The sequence below is a fragment of the Penicillium oxalicum genome, chromosome V, assembly GCF_001723175.1.
Source record: "Penicillium oxalicum strain HP7-1 chromosome V, whole genome shotgun sequence".
Taxonomy (NCBI): domain Eukaryota; kingdom Fungi; phylum Ascomycota; class Eurotiomycetes; order Eurotiales; family Aspergillaceae; genus Penicillium; species Penicillium oxalicum.
Genome location: NC_064654.1, coordinates 322,333 through 349,749, shown reverse-complemented (window position 1 = coordinate 349,749; position 27,417 = coordinate 322,333). Strand labels below are relative to the sequence as shown.

Below are 27,417 nucleotides of genomic sequence, written 5' to 3'. Positions count from 1 at the left end.
TATTTGTTTGCGTGCACCAGCTTATCTGATTCCTCTCTATGAAGAGTTCAAGTTCGAGGGCATCCCTGAGAGCAGGTATTTCTACATGATAACCGATCATCTATTCAAACTTCGAGTCACCATAGTCATCATGGGGTAACCCGTGTAAATCTTGCCGGAAGCCAAAAGACATTTGACTCTTCAAACCCACCCTTTCTCATTGGCAGTGCCTAGCGCAAATGAAAAATCACCTGGGAGAATAAGCCTCCAAAAATGGCTATATACAAGTCTTACCTGAAAGCTCGGCCGGTGGGGGTCGATCTACTACCACGTGGGTGACAGGCGGGTTAAGCAACGAAAGAACGCAATAAACCAAGACACCCAGGCATGGCACTTTTCATGTACACTAATACTTGCAGTACGACTGGAGCTTAAATCCTGGCGAGTAAACACTAAATTTGAAAGTGCGAGAAGCATTTCCAGCTTTTGAGTAATATCAGATCGATTATCTCATCCGGCTCTGAACCGTGAAGTTTAAGCATCTGCTCGGATCTTAATCAATCAGGTCGCCACGGCGGAATCTCACTCGAAGAACGGTACCTTGTCATGAGGCAAAGGATCAGTCTGAGCTACTTAATGAGCACTAGGCTAATACTTTTAGACTGTAGACTAGTACTAGTAGACAATTGGATCCCCAGGTACCTAGTAGACTGGTCCCCGGGACGTGCGCCAGAGGTTAATTTGAGTTGATGAACCGTCTGTGCGTCTTTACAGTCGGGAGACGATATGAGTTCATTACACCGAAAGACCAGTCACTGAGTCTCGGCACACAGCCCTAAGCAACAACGCGAAGTTTTGACATGACAAGGGAGGAGAAATAATGAAGCGAAGCAACAACGACGCGATTTAAACGGGGATGGCGGAAGCCCTCCACTGAGTAGGCGAGAGACCCTTTATCACTCTGACTATAAGTTCCCGCGATCGCTAAGGAATCTGGCTAGTGGTACATCCGGGTACCTGGCCACAAGTCCTGCAAGTACACATGTTGCCGCTTCTAGTGATGTCCTTCGTTGTGAGTAACACCCCGTGACGTGAATACAGGTCGCGCACGTAAGGGTCGGATGTGTGTGGATCATACCCACTTTGACTTTTCAAAGTACCTATAGTATGAGTTAGAATATTACACTCCCTTTACAATCCTTCATATAAGATTTACAGTCGCAAATAGACCTGCGCTTATATTATTTTGATAGTTTAATGCTTATTATTTCTTTTTAAAATATTTTCAAAAAAGGCCTTAGACTCTTTAATAGACTGATTAGCTAATATAAGTATTTTATTTAATTTGTCAAATACAGAGATAGGTATAATTCATAAAGATCCGATATTTGCTATAAAGAAATTTTTACTCTATAGAATCATACCCGTTACTCCATGTTACCGCTAGATATTGCGAGGTACATTCAAAATTAAAAGTAGACAGAGTCCACATACATCCGACCTTCGAGCATATATACGCGACCTACGTTCTGCAACAGCCCCTATCTTCCCAGCACTTTTCATCCGTTCCACTACAGTTACGCCTTTGGTCTTCAGAATTGAACCTTTGATTTCCTACCACCTCTACCAGGCACACTATACCAAGAAGAGCAAAAATCACTCTTTCATCCACTTAAAATCCAAAATGAACTCTTCCACGCCCGCCATCAATCCTAATCGAAAGTGCAATGCCGAACTATCCCCCGAGCAGCGCGCAGCCATCCTCGCTTGTCTGAAAGACGGCGAGTCATGCACCAAAATCGCTGCTTAGTTCCAAGTCACTCGCGGAACCGTCTACTCTACACGCGACCGCTGGAACAGCGATCACACACTCAAGTCAGGGCCTCGTACCGGATCACCAAGTAAGATCACTGTGCAGACGAGACGGCGTGTTCATCGCATTGCCTGCCAGCACCCGGATTGGGGCTATGGTGCGATTGTTGCACATTTGGGACAAGATGTCTCCAAATCGACGGTGGAGCGTATTCTGATGCAGTCGAGGGATGCAGGTCAGGGAAGGGGATCATCAAGTGCGTGAATGGTGAATGAGGTGGTGAATGTTGAATGTTGAATGCGTCCTTGCCCGGTTCCAGGGAGAACTGATTTCTACGTTGTTGATGGAGGGTGTACATAGTACGTCACAGGTGGTCCTATATACGTGTCTGAGCGTGGCGGGAGCTATCCAGGATAGATTTCCGCCAATCCCGAACACCTATCGCTTTTTGAGGATGTTGTATCATAACTCCATTCCTCTAGAAGTGTTATGTGTTTGTTTTTGCCTAGTGACGTCGGGTTTGCTTTTGGAGGGTTTAGGATTGTTTTTGAGAGGTCACGAATACGTATAGATATAATGTATTGACATTTTATTTTTTGGGTGGATTGAATCTTCAATCACTGCACTTGGACCTACCTAGGGATTCTTTAGTATGTGGGTGTCTCTGCCCGGGCTTGTATGTGGTGGACGTAGCAATCCCGGGCGGCACTCTCGTATATATATCACCCGGCACGAATAGTGAGGTGGGCTCTAGTCCCCTACATGCAACCCTGACTCATGTTGACACCCAAAATTAACACCAGCATATAGCCAAAGATAATCTGGATTTCTCATCAGTTATGATTGATGGTATACAGTGTGACTATCAGAAAAAAAAAACATACGGTCGCCATGCTGGTGGGCAGAGTTAGCTTGACTCACAATAAGAAGAAAAAGGAAAAAGAATGGAAAGTGGGTAGCACTGAGAAAACAAAAAGATGGAAAAAAGATAGCAAACCCTGGTTTCGATCCAGGTACCTTCGGGTTATGAGCCCGACGCGCTTCCTATGCGCCAGCTTGCTTGTTGTTGAAAAATTACGGGATTTTGTGCAATATGATAGGACTCTAAAGTCTGCTGTGTGAGTCATCCGAGTGGAGCATGCGCTTTACCCCTTTGGGATTACCTAGCGCGGCGATACTCTCAGGTCCCAGTCAGGCCTAGCGGATCCGCAAGTGGGCCTCGTTTAAGGCTGCCAATGATAGATCGTCCTGCGAACCGTTCTACAGTTCTATATAGGGTGTCAGAGCCCTGTTAGGGGCTTTCTGCTTGTCGATAAATTGATGCTGAAGCATTACTTGTTGAGTGAGATTTCTGTCCGTGTTATTGACTTGATTGTTCTTCTTCTACTTGTGTCCTATATCTTGCTTCTGCAACTTTAGCCTTGACCGCCAAAGTGAGTCGGGTCTGCTTTCATGTTAGAGGGGAGTCATTTGATCGCGGCTCTCAGCCCTAGCAGTGAATTGCTGATCGAGTCCTTTATTTATGAGTGTTTGTTCAAAAAATGTTGAACTGAACCGTGATTCCACTCATCACGACCTTCAATAGAACAATATCATTTGTCATCGAGGGAACTTTGGTGTTTTTTGGGCACTCATATCAGATGCGCTATATTGGGTTGGAAATTGCCGACAAATGAAAGTCCGCAACCCTTTGGCATTGTTATAGATGGCGTTGATGAATGATGATATTCTGCACTACTTTCCCTATCGCTATGTAGTATGATCTCAGTGATCTTGGGAACAAGTATCCCCGCTTTCAGCCGCTAGCAAAAACCATGATCGGATTAATTTCCTAGTACAGAGCTGCTGATTATTCCCCGAGAGACCGAAAGTCAAGGGGGAAAGCTTGAAAAAAACTATCAAGAGACTTGGTGCTAAGGTCTTGTGTGCATGTCTCGTCAAAAACCCGAGTCTATGTCTAGCAGAACATGCCCGCGGGACAACAGCCGGTACCAGATCGGTTGCAGTTGTTACAGCAGACACGGCAGTTGATGCTGGGCAGTTGGGGGACACCGTAGTCCCACAGGCAATTGGGACCAGAGATTTGCTTGACCTTGAAGCTACCGATGCGGTCGTTCCAGCCAGCAGAGGTCAAATCGGACTGTGATAGGGTTTACGTCAGTACATTTGACCTGATTCACCTTGAAATTGCAGTAGATCTCTAGCTGAAGACGGGATGGGGGAGCATACGTAACCGGGGTTCCAGATAGTGAGGGTGTTTGAAGACTCGCAGTTGTAGTCCCTGCAGAATGGGTTAGTTGACACAGAGAGAGGGAGATGATGGAGGATGGGCTTGTGAGTAATCTTCAACATACTCGTAAGCGACAATAGCATTGTACTCATCAGGGCCGATAGAAGTGATGGAGTGCCACCTGGAAGGTCAAGCATGTTAGTCAATTCGTCTGCATTGGCGAGTTTCACTGGATGCATTATAAAAAAAGAAACTTACCAGGGAGAATCAAGTCGAATGCAGACATCCCATGGCTGCTTGGCGAATCCGCACTGGCCACCCCAGTTGAGGTCGGTACAGATCATGACCTGAAAGCATCCTGAATGTCAAAAATATGGCCCAACGTCGATCTTGGAAACAGAGTAGGGATAGATTGAACATACACCACCCTCAATACGCTTCTGGAGGCTATTAGATTCGTGGGTGATCCATTCTACTTGCTCGCCCTCAGGCGCGGGGGCCCTAGAAGTGGATGGCACCACGGCGGCAACCACTGAGAGAAGGGCGGCAAAGGCAGCTGCAACACGCATTGTGAATACTTCGAAACTGGAAGAATTGGTGATGATGTCTGATCTTCACAAAATACAAGATGGTCAACCCAACTGAACTTTATACTCTCACTTCGAAGTCGGTCTAGATTTTGGAGGCTTGCTAGCGTGGACTACATTCGAGTAGCGATGTTTGTAAGATGAACAGAATTTGAAGCGGAAAAAGACTCCGGAAAAAAGTTATCTTTGCACAGCCCAAAGGAGATACAGTATAGACTTCTCCAAGTCCCCGTCTCTCCCCCCAAAAACGAGAACAACCACACCCTCGTGTCTTCAGCCGCAGTCGTGCATGAATATACTAAAATGGAAAGTGGTGTTTGCACATCGGGGATGACTCCCAAATAGGGTTGGCGCGCAGTTAGCTCCATTTGTGCTGCAGCCAGATAAGGTTAGGGTCCGTGCGGTGATGAACCAAGGCGGGGCCACGGTCCGACGGTGGAACCACCCAAGGCGCAGCTCCTGTTCCTGGTGGGCTCTAAGTCGTCCATTGGCGTGGGATGGATGGGTGCAGAGGAATGTCTCAGATTCATTTGACAGCTGCCGATGGAGACGGAGTGCACTAGCCACAAGCCTGCAGGTCGTACTCGCTTGTGGATCCCCTTTCGAAAAGAAGCAAAGGAAAAAGAAAATAAAACGCTTGCACCCGAATCGAATGTAACCTGAATCACCACTGGCGGAACCGGATTTGCGCCCGGCAGATTGCGCGTGGGATCAATGCGTCTAGATGAAAAATCCCTGCAGGTCGGTAATAGATGTGAAGGGATCTGTACCAGGATGTTGTGCAGGGATTTCTCACTCGAAGAACCGAGATCCACTAGCACATGGTATATGCCCCTGATCTACTTTGCTAAGTGTCTATGAGTATTACTTGGGTCGTCGCCTCTATCTCACCTACCCGCATCAATACATGTTGTGAGATATTCAAGTGAATCATCATTACTGAATCAAAATGGTTCGCATTGTCGCTATACTATCTCCTCTTTACCTCGCATTTGCGCCAGCCGAGTCTGCTCGAGCGATGCAGCATGTAGGCCATCATGATCAGGCGGTGGCTCGCGGCTCACGTGGTCAATATTCGACTGGGGTCAGTCACGACATGAAGAAAATTGCCTGAGAGGAGGCGTGAGGAAGGAAAGCTGACTCTTTGTGTAGGGCCCGCACTCTCAGAAAGGTCGCCACGCACAGCCCTTCCAGTCCCCCAAGATCAGTAACAAGGCAAACCTGGTTCGAGTGGGAAAGGAAGAGGATTTGACGATTGCACTTGAAAAGGTGAGCAATGGACCATCCCACTTGAAAACGAAAAATGAAAGGATGGTGGTTTGATCTAATGTACAACAGCCATATCAAGCCTTGTTCGGTCAGGTCGGCGTGGACAAGCACAACTACCGCAGTGATGTGTATAAGACACTGGATGGGTTTAATTCGACCGTCGTTGGCAACTAGATGTACGGAAAGATAATTTGTTTGAGGAGCGAGAGGTTTTGTTTTTGTTTAGTCTCTTTGTTGGCCAATTTGAAATTGAGAGTCATTCTGTTGAGTGACATCGTCGTTGATATCACATATTGGGCACGGTAACATCAAGCATAAGTTTGCGTGGGAACTTTTTGAGACCAGCAAGAATTTCCCCTCCTCTGGGAGCTTCAAATGCCGGACGGAGATAGTGTTCCAAGCTGAAAGAGTACTGCAGATAATGTAGTCGAAGGCCATAAATCAGGTCCAAGACGCGGATCCCATGGCACTCCCGACCAGCATTGTGCGGAAAGTCTTCGATATACAAGACGAGGGGAGGCGCCTCGTCGTCCAAGTCAGAGTCGGAATCCTCACTCTGTTCCTGCGACTCGAGGGGCTCTGGGTCACCCTGGCGAGAGGCAATGATCAAGTCGGGAAGCCCGGGTTCCTCCTGGGAGATCGTTCCATGCACGACGGTTATTCTCGACACGGGGGGCCAGGTCAGATACTGAGCCCTCCAAGAAGCGTTCTCATAAGCCACCGCCCGCAGAGTCTGATCCGCTTGGACCGAGCGGAACTCAGCCGTGTTCAGCGCATCGGTCTCCAAACTAGGCGACCAGCGGAGACAGCTGATAGCGAAAGTGTTCAACCGCGGAGTTCCCGTCGTGGTATGCCGGAAATCGCTCTGGCCCGTGAAGGTGGTGGGCCATAGAACGGGTGACGCTCTGATCAGTGAAAGCCACGAGTGAGACACCCGTTGCAGCCGAAGCAAGTCCCCCTGAGGCAGATGGCTGAGAATCGAAGCGAGTAGCTCCGAGGTGCCGAGCACCCGGGTCATGGCGCGTGAGGGATCCATTTGTTTGCTCTGGTCGAAGCACTTGATTGTGATCGAGCCCAAATGTTGTGGAGGGGGAAATTTGACGGCGTGAGTATGGTCGCCTGAAGGACTAGAAGAGGAAAAATCGGTTGCCAAGCAGTGGAACGTTGCCCGGCTCAGGGGTCAACGGAGTGACCACATGTCCAAAAAACCGTGCATAATCAGTTTCTCCTGCAGTAGTGTGGCCACTAGTAGCTAGCGAGATGAACTCAACAGCGAGATGCTCGAAAATCCGCCATGTGACATTGAAAGAGTAAAGTCCAGTGCCGAGACATCGAGTGTCCACCAATTGCTGACGAAAGCTTACGCGGTGGGTCTGTCAGCGGGTCGGGGGGTTGCAAGTCCACACTTGGCGCCTGATCCGATTCCACTTTGCTGCGCCTTTCACTTTCTGTCCGCTCTCAACACGCCGCGGCGGTGGCGTGCCAAGCAGGAGTTGATGGAATTAGGGCGAGATTCTTCCACCCGAGCACCCAAGGCAATTCCCTCACCTGCAAGCTCCACAACAGAAAAAGAAAAGAAACTCGAACCTAAAAGCAAGAGTAAGACGGTCCTCACAGCATCTACTGCACGAGTGATTCCCCCTGCCACGCGGGAACTCAGACGAAAAGCGGGAAAATGTCACTTTACAGAAAGGTCCTCGAAAAGAACGTGCGTACTGTAGTATCTCCCTCACTCACTCTGTCTTTGTTGTGCTTAGGTGTCAGATGCATTGACCGGCTGAGTGAGGAAATACGTATGAGAAAGAAGGATGAGTCTTATCACTGATTCTGGTATACTCGTACAACACCACAAAACGATGATCAATTATACTATCACGATCTATACCCTGAAGGGAAAGATATCCACCAGACGCCTAGACGGTAAGAATATGCAAAGTAGCATGTGGAGAATCGGCATGGGTGACATCGCCGGTCCCCCGGTGCAACTCAAAGGAGGCGCTGGGTGGTGGAGCATCAATAGCGAAGCCAGCACCCTTCAGCTCCTCACAGAATTTGCCGGTACAGTGGAACCCACCGTCGACCTTCTTCATCGAGTCACGCTTGGTGTTGGAAGATGCTGTCTGAGCGGGTTTGCCCGGATAGGCGGGCATCACAATCTGAGCCGCGGTGGCAGCACTACCGGCTGCCAATGCGGTGGTGGTAAAGTGGAATTTCATCACCGGGTTCTGCCAAGAGCTCCGTGCTTTGGCGTAATTCTAGGATAGTCCCAACTCCATTAGTCCAGTGAGCCAGGCCATTCAGTATGGGCAATAGAGGTCACTTACTCCAAGTAACGCGTGCGCGCGGCCTTGCCAGTCCTGTTCACTCTGAGTGTTGGGATAATTCGGATTGCCCTGCAGGACATTGGCCCAAACATTGGAATCACAAGATACGGCCTTGGGTGCGCAGTATATACTGGTGTACGGCTGCAAACCATTCACACCTCCTTCAATCCAGCTGGAGAAAAGCATGTCAGAAGCGGCAGCGATTGGGGAGATGATGGTAGGAACATACGATGCAGCGGGAAACTCGTCACAGGTGTATCTCATTCCACTGGGACCGGTTCCGAGGAGATTCGGAATCTCCATCTCAAACTCGGGGTTCAACCAGGTCGCAAGAGGTCCGACACGAGCAGGCAAATTACCTGGCATAACGTTCGGCTGTGCCGGATCACTGCCACATGGAAAGGGTAGACTGTTCGTCCAGGCCGATGAGCCGGGGCACGATTGTCTGCGACGTTTCTTCGTACTCGATCCGTCAGAGTCATAGTGGAAGTCCAACCCGCCACCCATTTGAAGACCATTGTCGTCCAAATACTCTTGCACATTTTTGCAAATTGAAGGCATATTGTTGCAATTATAGATGAGCGTCGGAAGAGGACCATAGACATCCACAGGCTGGCCTGTGTATTCAGCAACTCCGGCCACTGTTGAGGTCACTCGGTCCAGGGCCACCGAACCACCCACGAGGCTCAAAGCCAGCAAGACGCACGTTGAGGACTTCATACTTACTCGCAAATGAGCTCACTTCCACAGAGGAGAAGATCTGGAGGAACAGACATTATAATCATTCTCGACGTCCGTCTCGCCAAGGTAAGCACTAAAGTAAAACCCGAACCCGCCACATTTCTTCCCGAAAAAGATATCAGTGACTCCGAGTGAGGACGAGCCTCGGAACCACTTGCCTTTGCCAGGAGAAATCGGAAATTTGAGGGCATAACGGATATTGCGCTGGATTCAGGTGCTTAGTCGCTAACGACTAGCTAGTACCCAAATGGAATATCGTCAACTGCGAGCTGGTGGAGCCCCTGTGATAATTAATGCACGCTATTTTAGTATGATCCGCACAGACCCCGTGGATTAGACTTCTTCGAAGACTCTCTGCAGGAACGAGATCGTTCCTCGGGATGAGGATCCACAATTTTTCTTATTGCCATTCTGCGCTTGCAATCTCCGAGGCACAATCCGTGTGGATATGAATCGTCTTGCTCGATTTGGCAAGACATGGGGTGTGTTCAAACCCCGGTGGACTCAAGTCGCCTCTATGTCGATGATAAAGTCAGCTTCGACAACCAATTTAGTGCTCCAGTTTCGCTCCCTTTGTTTCTATCTTTTTCTTGTCGTTCTGTTGCGAACCCTCTACAGTCCACACGCTCGTTCATCTATACACTCCTTGAATCTGTCATGAGCTTCTATTAAACGAGAAGAAACGCAATCGCGGTCTCACCGCTCGTCGGCAAAATGAGAGCCTTTTCATTCCTTTTTTTTTCTTCTCTGCTTCACACGATTGCTTCGGCATCGCCATTCAATCAATCCATTCCTTACGATCGGACCGTCGTTCAAAAATGGTCCACATCTGCTTCCATCCCCGCTTCACATGCAGACGAGGCACTAAACGTCCACACACGTCGTGATGGAGGATATTGGTATGAGTCTGCAAGCCATGGTATCTCGGCCTTTGGAGATTCGGGTTACCAAGTCTTCCGTAACGTCAAGGATTACGGCGCTGTTGGAGACGGTGTCACAGACGACACTGAGGCCATTAATCGGGCCATCACTGACGGAAACCGCTGCGGCGAGGCGTGTGGCTCATCCAGCATCACCCCTGCTGTGGTGTACTTCCCCTCTGGCACGTATCTTGTCTCAGCCCCTTTGATCCAATACTATTATACGCAATTTGTTGGAAATCCAAACGCCCTTCCGACCTTGAAGGCTGCTCCCACTTTTGCTGGTATTGGTGTCATCTCCGCCAACACTTACATACCTGGTGCCAGTGGTGCCGAGTGGTATGTCCCTCAGAGTAATTTTTATCGTCAAATTCGCAACTTCATCATCGATATTTCGGGGTGCCCAAACGTGACCCCTGATGGATATGGTATGTCTACGGGATAAGCTCTCGACTGAGACGAAACTTTTCCTAACGATGTATTAGCCCCGACTGGTATTCACTGGCAGGTTGGCCAGGCCACCAGTATTGAGAATGTTGAGTTCGTCATGAGCAGGGCAGATGGAACCACTCATGTTGGAATCTTCATGGAGAACGGATCTGGCGGCTACCTCGGAGATCTCACCTTCACAGGAGGTGCTATTGGCATGTGGTGCGGAAGTCAACAGTTCACCTCACGTAATCTTAAGTTCCGATACTGCGTTCAGGCTATTGAGATGATCTGGGATTGGGGTTGGACGTGGCATGGACTGGACATCCTTCTTTGCCAGGTACGTATCTCTCACATTTAGACCAAGGTCTCTTCGAATTGGCTGCTGACCCACAAACTAGATTGGTATCAATGTTACAGCGTTGACCAGTGCAACCGCAGAGCACAACCAAGGTGTGGCTGCCATTGCAGTGCTTGACTCTGTTTTCACCAACGTGTAGGTCGCTCCTGAACTCTGCCTTTCCGTGAAGCAAACCTAACTTTTGGCAGGCCAATCGCGGTCTTGACATCTGGCAGAACCAACATCATGTTGGAGAACGTGCAGTTGAATAACGCCCCCATCGCTATCGGTTACTCGGGAGGTCCCACCGTCCTGCCGGGTGGCGATGTTCTAATCGACAACTACGGCAACGGAAATAACTTCATTCAAAACGGGGAAACCCTGACTATGAACTTCCTCAACGGTGCCTACTCTCCCTCCGCAAAGAGCGCGGCACCGTCGTCTCTACGCTCCTCGGCGGGTTGGTTTGCCAGATCAAAACCTCAATATCAAGCTGTTGGTATTGGTGGATTTATCGATATCCGAGCAGCTGGAGCTGCTGGGAATGGTCGAAGTGATGATACTGCTATAATCAACAGCATTCTTGCGTCTGCCGGTGGCTCAGTCGTCTATTTCCCACACGGTACCTACATGGTTTCGGATACAGTCTTGGTCCCGCCTGGAACAAAAATTGTCGGTGAAGCGTGGAGTGAGATCATGGGATTTGGTGACAAGTTCTCTGACATCTCCAACCCGAGGGTTATGATTCGAGTGGGAAAGAGCGGGGATGTGGGAGACGTAGAAATCTCCGATATGCTTTTCACTGGTAAGAAGATGTTCTTTCAATTTTTATGATTCAAAGCAATGCTGAGTCAGGAAATCTACAGTTCAAGGAGCAACTGCGGGGGCCATCTTGATGGAGTGGAATCTCGCACAGGCATCTCAAGGCTCTGCTGGCATGTGGGATGCGCACTTCCGTGTCGGAGGCGGGCAAGGCAGTAACCTGCAATATGCAGATTGTCCATGGACTCAGGTTGAACCTGATCCCAACTGTATTGCGGCGACCACGCTGTTCCATATAACGTCCTCCGCATCTTTGTACCTGGAGAATGTCTGGGTCTGGACCGCGGATCATGACTTGGATATTCCATCGCAGGATCAAGTTTCCGTATATGCTGCGCGGTGTCTTCTGATCGAGTCCCAGGGTCCTGTGTGGCTATGGGGCACTGGGGCAGAGCATTGTACGCTCTACCAATACCGTTTCTACCATGCGAAGAACATTTTTGCCGCCACACTGCAGACGGAGACGCCATACTATCAGCCCACTCCCAAGGCTCCTGCTCCTTTCACTGGAGCATTTGCCCTACCCGACGATCCTACCTTCACTTACTGCAACCCAGACTCGTCGACCTGCGCTTACGCCTGGGGATTGGAAGTTATTGGGTCATCCGAGGTCATGATCTACGGGGCTGGTTTCTACAGCTGGTTCCAGTGGTACTCACAGGCCTGTCTAAGCATTGAGGCCTGCCAAGAGCGTGTCACTCGTGTCATTGACAGTAACAATGTCTTTATCGCCAACCTATATACCAAGGGAGTCTTTTCTATGATCCAAGGCAGCAGCAGCTCTGATGTCTTGGCTTTGGAGAATATGGATGGCTTCCTCGGCACCATCGTTGGCTGGACTGGACTCGACACTACTGGAACACTTGACGCTCCCTCATCAGTTGTTCCCCTGCCCCCTTGGATCTGGGACGTTCCCAGCCCGACAGTGTCGTGCCACATTCCTTGCGTTCTTCAGCCTCCACCTACGCCCATCAGGCCTATTCGACCTCCGCCCTACACAACTACGATCTCTGGCTCACCAGTGGTTGTCACGCCACCAGTGATTGAGACACCCGGACTGCCCGTGCAGCCCATCAGCGTTGTTGTAGGAGCAGGTCAAACAGTCACCCCCATCGTTGTTCCCAATCCAGTGGTTACTGTGCCCCTGATCGTGCCTACCGGTGGGAACTGGCCGGGTGGTCCACCTCCGATTTTGCCGCCTCCAATTCCGATTCCGATCCCTCCTGCGATGATCCCTAACTGTATGCAGTTCTGTTCTGCGGATGAGTGGCCGCCTGTTCTGTAAGATTTTCTCTTCCTTCTTTCGTGAACAGCTTGATCATGAAATATCTAACGTGAGATTAGACCCCCAATCGTCGTTGTCCCCGGTGCGCCTCTCCCGGTTGGAGCACCACCGCCACCCGGTAGTACCTCAAGCCCCGAGGGAGACGACAGTGCAGGCGACGAGGAACAGAATGAAGATGACTGCGGAATGCCTTTTGCAACCTCTTTGACAAACTACCCCAGCCCTGGTGATGTACCTGATTGGGGTCAATCTACAGGTGAAACTGGCGGAAAATGCAATTGGGCGGGAACGATCCAAAGCTATTCGAATACCTGGACTATTGCTATTCCGGCTGGAAAGACCACCGTTGACATCAATCTTTACAATCTACTCGGATTCGGAAGCTACGGCTATGATCTGGACGGAGCAACGGTGCAGGCATCGTCGGTATCGGTAACAGGATGGAACGTTTTGATGTCGCCGTCTAGCACCAATCCCAAGTCATCGACTACGTTTGTTGATTTTGACATCCCCAGCAATCCGCTACCCAGTGAGTGATACTCTGGTCCTCAGTGCTATGTTTACGAGGAAAACTCTCTGATAAAATTTATCCGCAGCGAGCGTCGACATGGTTGCCAGCGTGCAGCCAGGGACATCATCCATCAATCTTCACGTTGAAATTCGGGTTGGTCTAATCATTCTCTTACCGTTTTGTTAACTCTAGTCCTTATGACTAACTATTACCCAAATGAAGGCCAGCAAAGCCTGTGGTGGAAATCCAATCCCCGACCCAGCAGGCTCGGGTACCGGGTCATCGCCCATCCCACCTATCTTCCCGCATAGTCGAAATCCAGACATTACCTGTGGATCTGATAGCGTCGCTGGGGCCGCCAGAATGGTTGATTGCTTATTCCCATATGGCGGGTAAGTAGCCTACAACTCCTCCCATGATGAGTCAAACACCAAACACTTGCATCCACCCTAGGTACTGATCACTCTTTGCAGCCAAATCGTCCAAGGTCAGGTCCTCCAGCAGTGGTCAACGATCACAACTCAAAATCCATCAACGACCTGCATCCGCAGTGGAACAACCACAAACACCGAGGGCGTTGTCACGAACAACTGGTGTCTGGTCGCCCAGTACAATAGCTGTGCATTTGTCATCTCGGACAAGTTACCTTCTTTCGGTGGCTTCCCCGGTTATTCAGTCATTTCGGGACAGGTTATGCGCGACTTTACCATTACAGCTGCAAACCAATGCTCTGGTACTGGTAAGACCGCGATTGCTGCTGGGCCATTCCAACCGTTTGAAGTCGTGGCACAGTCCCTTTGTCTTACCTCACCTGATCATCCCGAGATTTGTGGTGTGCCATAAGCTAGGCTGCCTCCCCTGATCATTCGTCTCCATTTTTGCCATATATTTTTGTCAATGTAGCATCTATGTTCTATTTTGAATTGAAGTATTGTTTGTGGAAACAGTTCTGGCACATTGACCTTGGTGACTTACTTCGAGAAAGGCCCAACGAAGAGTGCACAATCTTACACCCGGGTGACAGATACATTTGCTTACTAGTGTGTTTGAGTCTCTAAAGAGGAAAAAAACCACGTGTTATCCTCACGTGCAACAAGTATGTGACCCAGATTGCAGCAATACGCCTGCAACTCGACGTCTCGAAGGGACACAGCCCACGACGAACCATCCACATTTGCAAGTATGCTGCTTATACTTGCTGTCTAATGCGGATGATGTCTAACTAGCTTGAGAAACTCTGTGATACCCGGTGAGAAAACCCGATTCATGTCGCTTCTGCCAAGACTCCAGGGAAGACGCGAAAAGGTAGCTCTTGGCGACATCAGTAATTCGATGAAACGCGCCTGAGATGCGCCCGAGATGATTTTGGTCTAGCGTAAGCTGAGAGCGTCTCAGCCACGATGCTTCTACGATGTCCAACTCCTGAGTCTCGCTTCTTTCCTCACTGCAGATTGCCAGTCTAAATCCAATCTGGCAGTTGTATACACCGATTTTCATCGCTCAGCTCTTGGTACTTGCAGCCATTCAACCAAGGCAATCATCTGGAGACTAGGGGGTGTACTTTTACCTCATATTCGAAACCATGGCCTTGCTGGAACTGCCCCCGGAGACCATTCTTGCAATTTCCGATCAACTCGATGATGAGTGGTCTCTGAATTCGCTGCTTCGAACCTGCAAAGGGTTGTATCGTCTACTCAATGACTCGCTCTACAGGCACAACGTGGTGTTTTCAAAAGCGTCGTCGCTTGAATGGTCCGCGCACAACAACGCTGAGCAGACTGCGCGACACGCTCTCAGAGCGGGTGCAATATCGGTCAAAAAGGACTGGGAATCTAGCCTAGTCTTTGCCGCTTACGCTGGATATGCACCTATCGTTCAAGTGATGATTGATCACGGTGTCAACCCTCATTGCACAACGTACACCAGAGAGTTCGATATCAACAAGAGTGACTTAATCCAGTGGAGGTGTTTCTGGAGGAATTGTGTTCCATGGAATGAGATGGGTATTTGTGATAGCCCGATTCTGTTGGCCGCTCTCGCAGGCCATCTAGACGTTGTGAGGGTGATATTGGATTATGCAGATGGAACAACGCGGCCTCTACCGAACAACGAGATGGGCTCGCCCCTTCACTTAGCTGCCAACCGAGGTCATATTGCCCTCGTGAAACACCTCGTCGAGCGTGGTGTACCGATCGATCTTTTGCATTTCGGACAAACAATGACGCCGCTATGTGCTGCTGCAATGAGCGGGAAGACTGAAGTCGTCCGCTACCTGATAGACCAGGGCGCAGATATGGAGTACTTGACAGATGATCATTGGACACCTGTACACTTGGCGGCCCTATGTGGCTTTCCAGAGACAGTGGACCTGTTCCTGAGTCGAGGAGCTCAAGTCGATGTTGAGAATACTTGCAAGGTCGTTGAATTACTTCTTGCTCTTGGCTTCTTGGGACATGTGGCTATAGCGGAGAAGTTGAGGAAGGCGATGGACCTGGAGTCGATCGCCACCTCTGGAGATGCCGAAGATGACGCCCGACGAATGCTTTTCCTCGCTGCGGCTGCTTGTGGCTGGGAAGATCTCGTAAAGCTGCTTCTAAAAAGAGGTGTGCCCGCGAACGCCACAGTGCCCAAATCAGCGCTTCCATTGCAGCTGATCGGTATGGGGTCATTGCCTTTAAGGCCTTGGAGACGACAGCCGAGGGGATATGTCGACGTTAGAAAGACCCTATCCGCTTTATCTCTGGCGGCAGAACAGAGTCAACTGCACATTGTCAAGCTCTTAACAAGCAAATACCCTGAACTTGTCAATTTCGTACCGACGAACCAAGACAGAGCTCCATTGATCTCAGCGGTGCAAGAGGGCAATAGCGAAATCGTGAAAGTTTTGTTGACTGCCGGGGCAGACCCAAATTGCCGAAAGAAGTCAGGGGGATCACGCGTATATCGGGTGTTAGGAACGCCAGTTGTGTTCACTTCATTCAAATATCCAGATATCCTGAAGATGTTACTTGATGCGGGTGCTGAATTCTCAGAACCCTTTTTCACATCCTATGCCCTCAATGACATACTTGCGCGTGGTAAGGTAGAGTCATTGGAAATCCTTCGGCCATTCTTCGGTTCACTGGCACCCCGGAATGTGAAAAAAAAGCTGGGAAATTCTCTGTATGGCAATGGAAGGAGGTCCTGCAATGGTTGGATACCTCCTGTCTCAAGGGTTTTCTTGCAAGCTTGATGGTGAGGTGGCTCAGCGAGCTCTCTCGCGTGCTCTCAGTGAAGCAGATGTGGAGATGGTCAATCTCTTGTACGAAAAAGGCCTCCTCCTCCATCTCAAACTCATCAAATGGCAGCATTATGAAGGCCATGAGAACGGGTCGTATCATCCGCTATCTTTGATCAGATCGCGTGATAGAGACATGGGCAAAATCAAAGCAACGATAGACTCGCTCATTGCACATGGCATTACAGTTGACAGTGGAAGAGGGTTTCCATGGAGTGCCTTGGAAGATGCACATTTTGACAAAAATCATATCCCGTATCTTGAGCTGCTGCTCGATCGAGGTGTAGATTTTATCTCGGGTGCTGGAACCAATGCCTGGGTGAACCTGTTTATCGGTGCAGTCCGACGACGGTGCAGAAAGGAAGCTCGCATCCTCTTGCAAGGACCGGGACGAGACAAGGTGGCACTTAAACGTCTGGAATCGGCACTCAGACAAGTTGAATTTTTATTCGTAAAGCATGGCATCGACGATAAGGAGGATATCACGGCAATGCTCCGTCGCTTGGTGTGGCGGAGAAAATATCAGCAGTCCCTGCAGATTCCCGCCTGAGATGAAGGAAAACTCAGAGACACCCAGCAAATGTCGCACGAATTTCCAAATTTTCAATGTGTCCAGCTTGTGCAATTGTGACAAAAAGAGAGCGAAGAGGTAGGAAAGCCGTAGCAGCCTGAAAATGGACAATTGTTTAGATCATGTGTGAGAGATATCTGTTTGGAAAACAATCTTAATCACTGGGAATGCTCTCATTGTACCCTCTCGCCACCTGCCCGTTTCAAGGAACCTTGATGGTCCAGGAAATATTTAGAAGAGCCATCAGATACGAGTAAGCTCAAAGTGAGTTTCAGCATCCTACAAAAAAAGCCCCGGTTCCTTTGTGATTCTTGCCGAGGAGACCAAGTCTATAGCTTTCCAGAAAGCGTGTCTATCTGACGGATGTCAGCTCACGTGACTCAAAAATGCCGATTCGTGACATCCTACAATTGACTTCAGTGCCCAGTGCTCATGTAATAGACACGCAGAATAATCCCTTTCTATCACAACAGTGAGTCACATGCATTTCCCCCCCAATCGTTCTCACACTAAAATGAATGTCTCACGCCATTACCTCGATGACTCATAGTGATATTGTTGAATTTGCATGTGACAGGAGCCGCGACGGTCTAGTCTTAGCTTTCAGACCTTTCTCCCCATGTTCTCAGCCCCACGAGCAACGATCTTCCCAACAACACCCTAGAAGTTCAAGGTGAGAGGGCTTTGTGGACATAGATTGATGGGATGTACAGATAAATGAGGTCATTTGAACGGTCCGGTCCCAAGAGCTAGCTGAACCCCAGATGAAACGCGCCGAAGACCTTGCATGTTACAGTCGGCCTACGGTGCCCGTTATCAGGGTTGCTAAACTGGCGGGATCTTCATCTTATCTCTTATCAGAAGAGCCTCGATCACAGAGAGATCTACATAATTCATACGCCTCAAGTCAACACGCCTTCATGATAGATGAATATCAAAAGTAGAACAGAAGAGATCCCTACGTACGTTCGATAGGATCCGAGCTATAACTCCTTCTGTATATGGGCTCTTGATCTAGGCCCAAATCTCACATCTTTCGTTTTCATCTCTCCGCGACTCCACACCAACCGGCCGAAGCCGAAAACCTTGTTGGGCTTAGCGTCTGGCGGAACTTGAAGCTCACCGCCTTTCGATTTCTCTCATTTTTTTTTCTGCCCGAGGTCAATTTTCTTCCTTCCCTCCCCTCCCACCAACTGCATTTGCAGGCTGGTCGGGAGCTTACGTCAAAATGAAATACGTTCTGGTCTCTGGCGGTAAGTTGGAATTGCATGGTTGGGCTATGGATTGTGAAAATGGAAGCTGATTGATACTCTTGCGGTTCAGGTGTCATCTCCGGTGTTGGCAAGGGCATCATTGCCTCGAGCACCGGATTGCTCCTCAAATCTGCCGGTCTCACGGTTACCAGCATCAAGGTTCGTCTGCCAAGCCACAGAAAGTCCGAATTTGTCCCCCAATTGGACAAACATGGCCATTGAGTGCAGACTTTTATTCCTGACACGTGCTGCAGTGCGACCCTTATATCAACATCGATGCCGGTACCATGTCGCCAATCGAGTCAGTTGTCGCGTGCCCCGAATGCCCAAGAAAAGCCGGTGTACTGACTAAACAAGGCACGGAGAGGTCTACGTGACGGACGATGGCGGTGAAATGGACCTGGACCTGGGAAATTACGAGCGCTATCTCTTGACTACACTCACTCGTGATCACAATATTACCGTGAGTCATATCTGATGGTCCATGCACGGCGCTTTACCAGTCTTGCTAACACCTGATCTCTCGATGTCCTAGACTGGCAAGATTTACCAGCAAGTTATTGAGCGCGAGCGTGTCGGTCGTTACCTTGGCAAGACCGTTCAGGTTGTCCCCCACATCACCAACGCCATTCAAGATTGGATCGAGCGGGTGGCCAAGATTCCCGTTGACGAGTCTGGGAGGGAACCCGATGTTTGCATTATCGAGTTGGGTGGTACTGTTGGAGATATTGAGAGTGCGCCGTTCATTCACGCCATCAGCCAACTCCAGCGCCGAGCGGGCAAGAACAACTTTGCTCAGATTCATGTGTCTTACGTCCCTGTGATTCATGACGAGCAGAAGACGAAGCCCACCCAAAGAGCCATTAGCGATGTTCGCAGCGCAGGTCTGAATCCGGACCTGATTGCCTGTCGCTGCGAGCTGCCGCTGGAGGAAAGCACCGTTCAGAAGATCGCCAACATGTGCTCCATGGATACCAAGCAGGTCGTTGCCGTCCACAATGTCTCGACCACCTACCATGTGCCTCTGCTTCTTGAGAAACAGAAGCTGATTGGCACCCTCGGTGAATTGCTGGATCTGCCTTCTATTACACGGGACGCTCAGACTGTCGAACAGGGCAAGTTGATGTGGAAAGACTGGGTGGACCTTGCCCGTGGCCAGGATCACTCCCACGACACTGTGTCCATCGCCCTGGTTGGCAAATATACCGCTCTCAAGGATGCCTACATCAGTGTGTCTAAGGCCTTGGAGCACGCCGCCATGTACTGCCACAAGAAACTCGAGTTGATCTGGGTTGACGCCGGCCATCTGGAAGAGGAGGCCTCGGAAACCAACCCTGCTGAATTCCACAAGGCTTGGCATGCGGTTTGCACTGCTGACGGCCTGCTGGTGCCTGGTGGATTCGGCACCCGTAACACTGCCGGCATGATTCAAGCGATCACTTGGGCTCGTACCAAGAAGCGCCCCTTCCTTGGTGTCTGCCTCGGAATGCAGCTCGCCGTTCTGGAGTATGCCCGCAATGTGATGAACATCGAGGATTGCGGCAGCGAAGAGCTCCACCCTCAAGCTAAGAACCACGCCATCGTCTACATGCCCGAAGTAAGGCATCGTCTTTTTTTTTTCCCACACACGGACAGAATATGAATGCTGACAATTTCTCTAGGTCGACAAGGACAAGCTGGGTGGTACTATGCGCCTTGGAAAGCATGCTTCTATCTTCCAGCCAGGCACCGAGTGGTCGCGCCTTCGTGCCCTGTACGGCTCCGACGTTTCACAGATCTCCGAGCGCCACCGTCACCGATATGAAGTGAACCCAGAAATGGCTGATGAGATCGAGAAGGCTGGCCTTACTTTTGTCGGCAAGGATACCACGGGTCAGCGCATGGAGATTGTTGAGATCAAGGATCACCCCTGGTTTGTGGGTGTGCAATTCCACCCCGAATACCTCAGCCGAGTCCTGGCTCCCAGCAGAACTTTCCTTGGTTTCTTCGCTGCGGCCGCTGGTTGCTTGGAGGAGGCCACTGCTGCCCTGAACAAGGGCTTGCGCAGTATCCCGACTCAGCAATAGAGTGAGGTTTGATGATAGAGGCGTTGGGAGGGCAAATATAAGACGAAAAAAAAAGGCGGTTACTCGACCGACCAGAATCTGGTCTTGGCAGGTTGTGGTTGCAATATTATATTACAAATTTTTGTGCATGACATGGATACCTACGGATAGATGATCAATACCGTGGCCTATTTTGGCCACGGAGAAACAATACAAAAGGATAATTGGACAATAACACTCCATTTTCTACACTCACTCCACCAAGCACCCTGAGTGGCCTTGATATACCTATACCTCGTAAGCATTCACATGAATTCCTAAAACCACACTTTCATTGCTTCGTCAAAGTCTCGTAAATATCATCAATCGTAGCACATCCTCACCGTCCTATCATTAAATACATAAGCCCGACTCACGCATGCGATCCACCATCCAAGCCCGCATCCTCCTTCTCATACAATCGCTCCGGCTCCACCTCCCTTCGAAGCAGATACCTCTTCAAAAAGTACAAAACCTGCCTCAGCCCGAACGCCGCATGAAACCTCGTCGGAACCGAAAACACCTGATCCAATTCCTCCAGCGTCTTCCCCTTGGTCTCTGGCACAAACAACAGAATCAAAACCCATCCGACAATGCACCACCCCGCATACCACGCGAACCCCCCCTGAGCCGTAAATGCATTCCGCAAAGCCGGCCACGTCACACCAAGCACAAAGTTGAAAAACCACGTTGTCGCCGTGGCCAGCGCCATCCCGTATGACCGGACGTACAGCGGATATGCCTCGGCAGAGTATGTAAACGGGACGGGTCCTTCGCCGGGGGAATAGACGATTCCGAAGATGTAGACGCCTAGAGCGACGCAGCCTGTGCGAGCGGCGTGGTGGGTTTCGGGGATCCAAAAGCTGAAGCCGGTGAAGAACATGGCGAGGGACATTAAGGGGAATGTGGTTAGGAGGAGGTTGCGGCGGCCGAAGGAGTCGATGGTGAATATGGCGGGGATGGCGAAGAGCCAGTTGATGACACCCCAGCCGAGGGATGCGGCGAGGGCGGAGGATGGAGCGAAGTTGGCTTCCTGGATGATTTGTTAGATGCTATTGCGGGCGGGATTCGTGGTGTGGATGGAACGCAGGATTGGTGGTTTGGTACGTGTTGTCTGTTCGAGTTCGTCTTCAGAGGGAGGAGCTTACAAGAAAGATTTCGGAGGAGTAATATGCAATAACGTTGACTCCGCAGAACTATGTCAAGGTAAAACGGCCATGTTAGGCGAGACTTCTCGAGCGAGATCATAACCGTTGAGCGAATCGTGACTTACTTGCTGCATGAACATGACAATCGTCGAAGCCAGCATGGCCCGTCGATTTCTGGGAACCGCTATCACTCGAGGAGTTTGTTTTGGCCCAGTTTCATCCCATTTTCAGCTTCCAGGAGAGTGTGCATGTAATACAAATCTCGCGCCGCTTGGACCTTGTGGAATCGGAGAGTACAAAGGCTTTGATATGCTCTATAGTACTGCTTCTGACTCATGTACCAACGTGGTGACTCGGGACAAAAGAACACGAAGCAGCAGACCACCAAGGCAGGCATCATTGCCGACGCCATCATCAGCCGCCAGTTGAGCCCCGAACTACTGCCCACCCGATAGAAAATCAGGTCGGCCGCATACCCCAGCATGATTCCAAAGGCTGTGGAGACCTGCCATTGCATCACGACTGCACCACGAATAGCCGGCGGTGCACATTCGGCGGAATAGACGGGCACCGTGGACGATTTGGGCCCAATCCCGAACCCCAGAGCAAAGCGCGCCACGAACATGGCCCAATAGGTCGAGACGAACCCCTGCCAGAGACAGGTAATCGCGCTGAAACAGCAGGTCAAAAAGATCGTCCCCCGTCGCCCAAACCAGTGATTGAACGGGACCGTCAGCCAGCAGCCGATGACTGCGCAGCAGAGATACGGCGCTGAATTGATCAGTCCCACGAGCCAAGTATCTCGGGACGAGTCGCCGGCTATTCCGAAGGAGTATTTGTAGAAGATCTGTGCTCCATTCACGACTGTCTCATCCATACCCTGCACGGCCGCACTGAGGGAACAGAGCGCGATTACAGCGTACATGGTCCATGGTTGTGACCAGCGATGTTCAAATTCTCGGTGTAAGATCTCTTTCTCGGAATCCGTCAAACCGGCGACGGTCGCATAGCGGTCGGGAGACTGGGCAAGGACGGCGCCGAGTTCGAATGCGCGCACATCATCCTCGTCGCCAATCTCATGGGTCAGCGCGAAATTGCGCCCTTGTTTGCGAAGCTGGGCGTGGCTGAATCCCGCGAGAGGGTTAGATAGTTTTGCATTGATATTTCGTCGGGCTCGATCGGCTGCTGTGAGGAATGGACGCTGCGGAATCGGCTTGTGAGACTGGTCGCGTGGCGGTGTGTTGATATTCTCATCTTGCTCAAAAGCGCCCGTGTCGAGTTTGTCGGTTGCGGCGGGTATAGACATCGTGGGTCGAGCCCGGGTGAGCTGGTATTCGAGAGCATAGAAGGCCGCCGGAGAAATGAGGCCTTTGGTTTCTTTCTCTTTCTGCGTCAAGGGAGAGTGAACCATAAGCTCTGCATTTTGTCTTGGAGGGATTATGCCAGAATTAAGAGCCCAGGCACATGTCGAGGCTCCAACAAAGTAATGCTGCCCAGCAGACGAGACCACACATGACCGGGGCACAAATGGGTGCATCAAGTTTGCTCATCTTGCGGTGGGTAAGATGCACGGTACGTCACATTGCGCCCGCTCCCCTCTGGCATATCCCCATCGTTTGGGCCCCATCAGGAGACTAGTATCTCCTCTCTCTCTCTCTCTCTCTCCTCTCTCTCTCTCTCTTCCAGGTCTGGGGTTGTAGGCCGGGGTAAAGCGACATGCAGGGCTGGCTCTCCTAAGATGGAGGCGCAGCTACTGATTCTGGATTGATTGGGCGCAGGTGAGACCTCGCGGCTTGCCCGAGTCTACAGACTTTCGGTCTTCGGCGTAACGTCAGCAGAGCGAAAAGTTCCCTTGTATCAGCACCGAAATAAATCAATCGCTCAGCGCTCGCCCCTTAAGAGAGAGGGAAAAAGAAAAACACCCGAAGAAGCCCACGTTCTGTTTTGGGGATAATGATCAGCACAGAAAGAGGCTGAGTGGTCGGAAGTGCGGTGACGGGGCCAACATCCATGCAAGGCGCAGCAGCCGCTTCTTTGGAGCTGACGCTGAAATCGCTTGAGGCTAGAAGGACCATCTGCTCTGGCCTCTCAGCCCCTGAAGGGGCCATTCATATTGAGGATACTTGAGCCCAGAGACCGCCCGATGGGCCGTGTTCTTTCGAGCCGTTGGATGCAGCGGGTTGAATCACTTTTTGGTGGACGGTCCATCGTGGTGGACGTGATCTCGTGATCGGATCTCATGGCAAATGCCTGGGGCAACCACGACGTTCTGGATTGGCTCAGGTAGAGACTCAAATGAATATACCACTCATGTCACGAAAATGACATGATTAAAAGACGTTCAGGTGCGAAGTATGTGTGGGGGCCAAATAGTCGTATGTGGATGGTTGTTGACAACGGGATCTTACATGCAGATGGCGGAAACAGTCCCTCTTGGCCTCGAGGCTCGCCAAAAGCTACCTGGGTCCGGCCACAAAGCGTATTTGATTTTGTAGATTCTGGGAAACGAGACCTCAAATTTTTTAAGGGACAACGACGGTGTAAATGAAAGGCTTGAGTGACCTTTCTTCAACGGAACATTAGAGCAGCATCTGCAGTGTTTTGTGTGAGCTTAGTGGGGTCCGTTATACTTCCACATGTAGTCCCACGAGTTCACGACACGCAGCCATGATGGTAACACAATTCTGCAAAGCCACATGGAACGACACATGATATGCAGGTCAAATGGACTTTGGAAATTCCAGGGAGCTCCCTCCAGCCTAATATGGCAAAGGTAGAATGTGTCGTATTGACATTACAATGCTGGTATGCGCCAGAGGGTAGCATTTGAAGCGCCATCAATTTGAGGATGCCCATGGCCACTCAAAGATTCATCGGAATAGAAGTAATGGAAAGCAGGAATAAACTTGTGAGGAGTCGGCTGCTCCATAAATGCACCTATCATTATTATTTTTCCCATATAGAATTGACGGCTACATCCTGCATATGTATAATTTAGCTTGTCGACAACGGACCCAGCTCCCCAGTCAGTGTACAGACCCTGGATGTAGTCTAAATCATTATGGTCGCCCTGGTGGGAGACCACAAGACAATCCATATATTCTTCGAACATGGCCGGCCAAATTTCTGGACTTTTCGTAGATAAATGGATAAAACCTTTTCAAATATTCCTATAATACACTACTTTCCCCTCCATCCTTATCCGTCGACACCGCAATTAGGAGCACATGGACAACATAACAACTCACAGGGATGCGCACTCTATCTGGAAGCAAACGATACGGACCATGGTACATAGACACGAAGCTCTCTCACCTCTTCAACCTCTTCAACCACACCTTTGTCATTTCATACTAAATGGCTCTCTACCAGTCTCTTCGATCTCCCTGAATCATAGCCTACGCGCTGTCTGGGGAGATCAACCTACTCTTGGCTCATTCAGTACCTCTGAATCTTCCTCGTGCTGAAAACTCGCAATAAAGCCGGGCAAGCACTTTAGATGCACCCGGAGGGGATCAACCACAGACTCAACCTGCAGTTAGGGACCATTGACCCGCAGTTGATATATTCGGGCTTTCTGGTGCCTTTGAACCTTCCACCCCCCTGCTAAGCTTGCGCTGGGTGTGATCAATCGGGAGCTCGGCCCCATAGATGATCAGCCTTCACAGCACATCCATCCATGAAGCTTGTGGTCGGACTCTAGTATCATGAATTTCACAGTTGCGCGTGAAACTGGCGTGCTGATGGTTGTAAGAATATGTGAACAGTTCCTCACCCGTGGGAGCCTTCTGTGCTAGATGGGAGAGATTGATATTCCTTTCTTCTCAAAGACCATTCTCCGAGTATCACTTGAGCCCATCCAAGATAACTCGCATGCCACGCAAAACTGGAATCCAGCTATCCATGTCGGATCATGCCTTCCCGACGTGTCTCAGCCGAACCGCCCCCGCCCTGCGGCTCCGCCCTCCACACCCCAAGAGTGGAGAACACAGTCTCGGCCCGCCATAAGCTTGTCGGCTGGGTTGCCCGTCAACTGGGGAGTGCAGTTCCAACGGGTGGTACCTTGTGCGCATCCGGCACTTCCTGCCATCCGACAGTTACGTCGCTATGAGAATATTCCTTGTACACTCTAATTTACTACTAGCGGTTTAATGATGAAGTTGAGAGTTCAGAGCATTGCTAAAACGCCGCCGATTTCCGAGCAAAATTGCGGGGGGAGAGGTACGACGCGGGGAATCTTGCTGGTCAAACGGTATAAAATGCATTTCATCGAATCACTTTGATTCTCTCCCAGCAAAAATATTCACTGCAGACCTATTTCACCAGTCAATTTGACCCATTTCGACTATCACTGTCATCGAAAGTGATGCAAGGAATTTTGCATTGAAGAAAGATCAAAAAACAAAAAGAAACATCGCGTTTCGATTCTCGACGTGCCCACTCTTAGCACTCTAAGTATCATTTTATCTACCCACCTACCTCCCTCCACATCAAACGCCACCAAAAATGCTGGGTAAAATCGCCCTCGAAGAAGCCTTTGCGCTGCCGCGCTTCCAAAAAAAAACCCGCTGGTGGGCGGGACTTTTCGCAACAGACGTCGAGAAGCATGTGGCCGAGATCACCGACGTGGATTCGATCCGTCTCAACTTCGCCGAGAAACACGGCGTGGGCCTGCAGATTCTCAGCTACACGGCACCCGGTGTTCAGGATATCTGGGATCCTGTGGACGCGCAGAAATTGGCCGTCGAGATTAACGATTACATTGCCGAGAAGGTCAAGGCGCACCCGGATCGGTTTGCGGCTTTTGCGTGAGTGGTTCTTTTTATTGGATTGTTTTCACTTCGTTTTGAACTTTGTCACTTGTTCTTGATGCGATGGGTGCAAGGAAGAGAGGGTGATGATATGGTAATGTGGACTTGTTTCAGCGAGTCCATATGTCGAGGGGGATATGAGGAAGCGAGGTTGACAGTGCAGAGAATGGTGCTAACTTATTCTCCTTATTGATCACAGGACCCTGTCCATGCACGACCCCCAAGAAGCCGCAGATGAGCTCCGTCGCTGCGTCACCCAGTACGGATTCCTCGGCGCTCTCGTCAACGACACACAGCGCGCCGGCTCCGACGGCGACGATATGATCTTCTACGACAATGAGAAATGGGATATCTTCTGGCAGACCTGCACCGAGCTGGACGTACCTCTGTACCTCCATCCTCGCAACCCCACCGGCACCATCTACGACAAGCTCTGGGCCGATCGAAAATGGCTTGTCGGACCCCCTCTCTCTTTTGCGCATGGCGTGTCCCTGCACACGCTCGGCATGGTCACGAACGGCGTCTTTGATCGTCACCCCAAACTGCAGATCATCATCGGACATCTCGGCGAACACATCCCCTTCGACATGTGGCGGATCAATCACTGGTTTGAAGACCGGAAGAAGTTGTTGGGGTTGAGGGAGACGTGCAAGAAGACGATTCGGCAGTACTTTGCGGAGAACATTTGGATCACGACGTCGGGGCATTTCAGCACCACGACGTTGAATTTTTGTATGGCGGAGGTTGGAGCGGATCGGATTCTGTTCAGTATCGACTATCCCTTTGAGACGTTTGAGGATGCGTGTGACTGGTTCGATAATATGGAGATTTCGGATACGGATCGGTTGAAGATTGGACGGGAGAATGCGAAGAAACTCTTCAAGTTGGGGGCTTATAAGGATAGCACGGCCTAGATGAATGTAAAGTTGCGGCCCCATTGTCCGTGTTGAGCGTTGCAACTTGTTCGAATCCGAGTACGTTTTCCGGGTAGTCTTAGGTGAGCAGAGTGACGTGACAAGAGTC

At 50.3% G+C, this 27,417-nt stretch overlaps 10 protein-coding genes and 1 non-coding gene across 11 annotated transcripts; 5 read left to right on the top strand and 6 right to left on the bottom strand.

The window, feature by feature from the left end:
- Positions 1-2,781: 2,781 nt before the first annotated feature.
- POX_tR113 lies at positions 2,782-2,853 on the bottom strand. Its single transcript has one exon. It is a non-coding gene; the product is annotated as a tRNA-Met (tRNA).
- An 896-nt stretch (positions 2,854-3,749) lies between these two features.
- POX_e06254 (uncharacterized protein) lies at positions 3,750-4,591 on the bottom strand (the record flags this gene model as incomplete). Its single annotated transcript, XM_050115078.1, has 5 exons — positions 3,750-3,932; positions 4,022-4,073; positions 4,147-4,203; positions 4,281-4,369; positions 4,445-4,591. 5 exons carry the CDS (start codon positions 4,589-4,591, stop codon positions 3,750-3,752), a joined length of 528 nt encoding a protein of 175 aa, XP_049967538.1.
- A 967-nt stretch (positions 4,592-5,558) lies between these two features.
- Positions 5,559-6,052, top strand: POX_e06253 (uncharacterized protein; the record flags this gene model as incomplete). The annotated part of the gene is made up of 3 exons (XM_050115077.1): positions 5,559-5,693; positions 5,762-5,878; positions 5,948-6,052. The coding sequence occupies 3 exons, from the start codon at positions 5,559-5,561 to the stop codon at positions 6,050-6,052; spliced, it is 357 nt and encodes a 118-aa protein (XP_049967537.1).
- A 112-nt stretch (positions 6,053-6,164) lies between these two features.
- POX_e06252 (uncharacterized protein) lies at positions 6,165-6,914 on the bottom strand (the record flags this gene model as incomplete). The annotated part of the gene is made up of 1 exon (XM_050115076.1): positions 6,165-6,914. One exon carries the CDS (start codon positions 6,912-6,914, stop codon positions 6,165-6,167), a length of 750 nt encoding a protein of 249 aa, XP_049967536.1.
- An 877-nt stretch (positions 6,915-7,791) lies between these two features.
- Positions 7,792-8,922, bottom strand: POX_e06251 (uncharacterized protein; the record flags this gene model as incomplete). The annotated part of the gene is made up of 2 exons (XM_050115075.1): positions 7,792-8,133; positions 8,203-8,922. 2 exons carry the CDS (start codon positions 8,920-8,922, stop codon positions 7,792-7,794), a joined length of 1,062 nt encoding a protein of 353 aa, XP_049967535.1.
- Positions 8,923-9,657: 735 nt separating this feature from the next.
- POX_e06250 (uncharacterized protein) lies at positions 9,658-14,093 on the top strand (the record flags this gene model as incomplete). Its single annotated transcript, XM_050115074.1, has 9 exons — positions 9,658-10,291; positions 10,349-10,632; positions 10,694-10,788; positions 10,842-11,437; positions 11,499-12,735; positions 12,799-13,268; positions 13,336-13,403; positions 13,473-13,642; positions 13,724-14,093. The coding sequence occupies 9 exons, from the start codon at positions 9,658-9,660 to the stop codon at positions 14,091-14,093; spliced, it is 3,924 nt and encodes a 1,307-aa protein (XP_049967534.1).
- A 739-nt stretch (positions 14,094-14,832) lies between these two features.
- POX_e06249 (uncharacterized protein) lies at positions 14,833-17,077 on the top strand (the record flags this gene model as incomplete). Its single annotated transcript, XM_050115073.1, has 2 exons — positions 14,833-16,327; positions 16,464-17,077. 2 exons carry the CDS (start codon positions 14,833-14,835, stop codon positions 17,075-17,077), a joined length of 2,109 nt encoding a protein of 702 aa, XP_049967533.1.
- A 1,249-nt stretch (positions 17,078-18,326) lies between these two features.
- POX_e06248 (CTP synthase) lies at positions 18,327-20,417 on the top strand (the record flags this gene model as incomplete). The annotated part of the gene is made up of 6 exons (XM_050115072.1): positions 18,327-18,351; positions 18,422-18,510; positions 18,606-18,652; positions 18,709-18,814; positions 18,887-19,948; positions 20,013-20,417. 6 exons carry the CDS (start codon positions 18,327-18,329, stop codon positions 20,415-20,417), a joined length of 1,734 nt encoding a protein of 577 aa, XP_049967532.1.
- A 391-nt stretch (positions 20,418-20,808) lies between these two features.
- POX_e06247 (uncharacterized protein) lies at positions 20,809-21,744 on the bottom strand (the record flags this gene model as incomplete). Its single annotated transcript, XM_050115071.1, has 3 exons — positions 20,809-21,468; positions 21,584-21,631; positions 21,709-21,744. The coding sequence occupies 3 exons, from the start codon at positions 21,742-21,744 to the stop codon at positions 20,809-20,811; spliced, it is 744 nt and encodes a 247-aa protein (XP_049967531.1).
- A 26-nt stretch (positions 21,745-21,770) lies between these two features.
- On the bottom strand, positions 21,771-22,994 carry POX_e06246 (uncharacterized protein; the record flags this gene model as incomplete). The annotated part of the gene is made up of 1 exon (XM_050115070.1): positions 21,771-22,994. One exon carries the CDS (start codon positions 22,992-22,994, stop codon positions 21,771-21,773), a length of 1,224 nt encoding a protein of 407 aa, XP_049967530.1.
- A 3,095-nt stretch (positions 22,995-26,089) lies between these two features.
- On the top strand, positions 26,090-27,308 carry POX_e06245 (2,3-dihydroxybenzoate decarboxylase; the record flags this gene model as incomplete). The annotated part of the gene is made up of 2 exons (XM_050115069.1): positions 26,090-26,391; positions 26,594-27,308. The coding sequence occupies 2 exons, from the start codon at positions 26,090-26,092 to the stop codon at positions 27,306-27,308; spliced, it is 1,017 nt and encodes a 338-aa protein (XP_049967529.1).
- Positions 27,309-27,417: the final 109 nt, after the last annotated feature.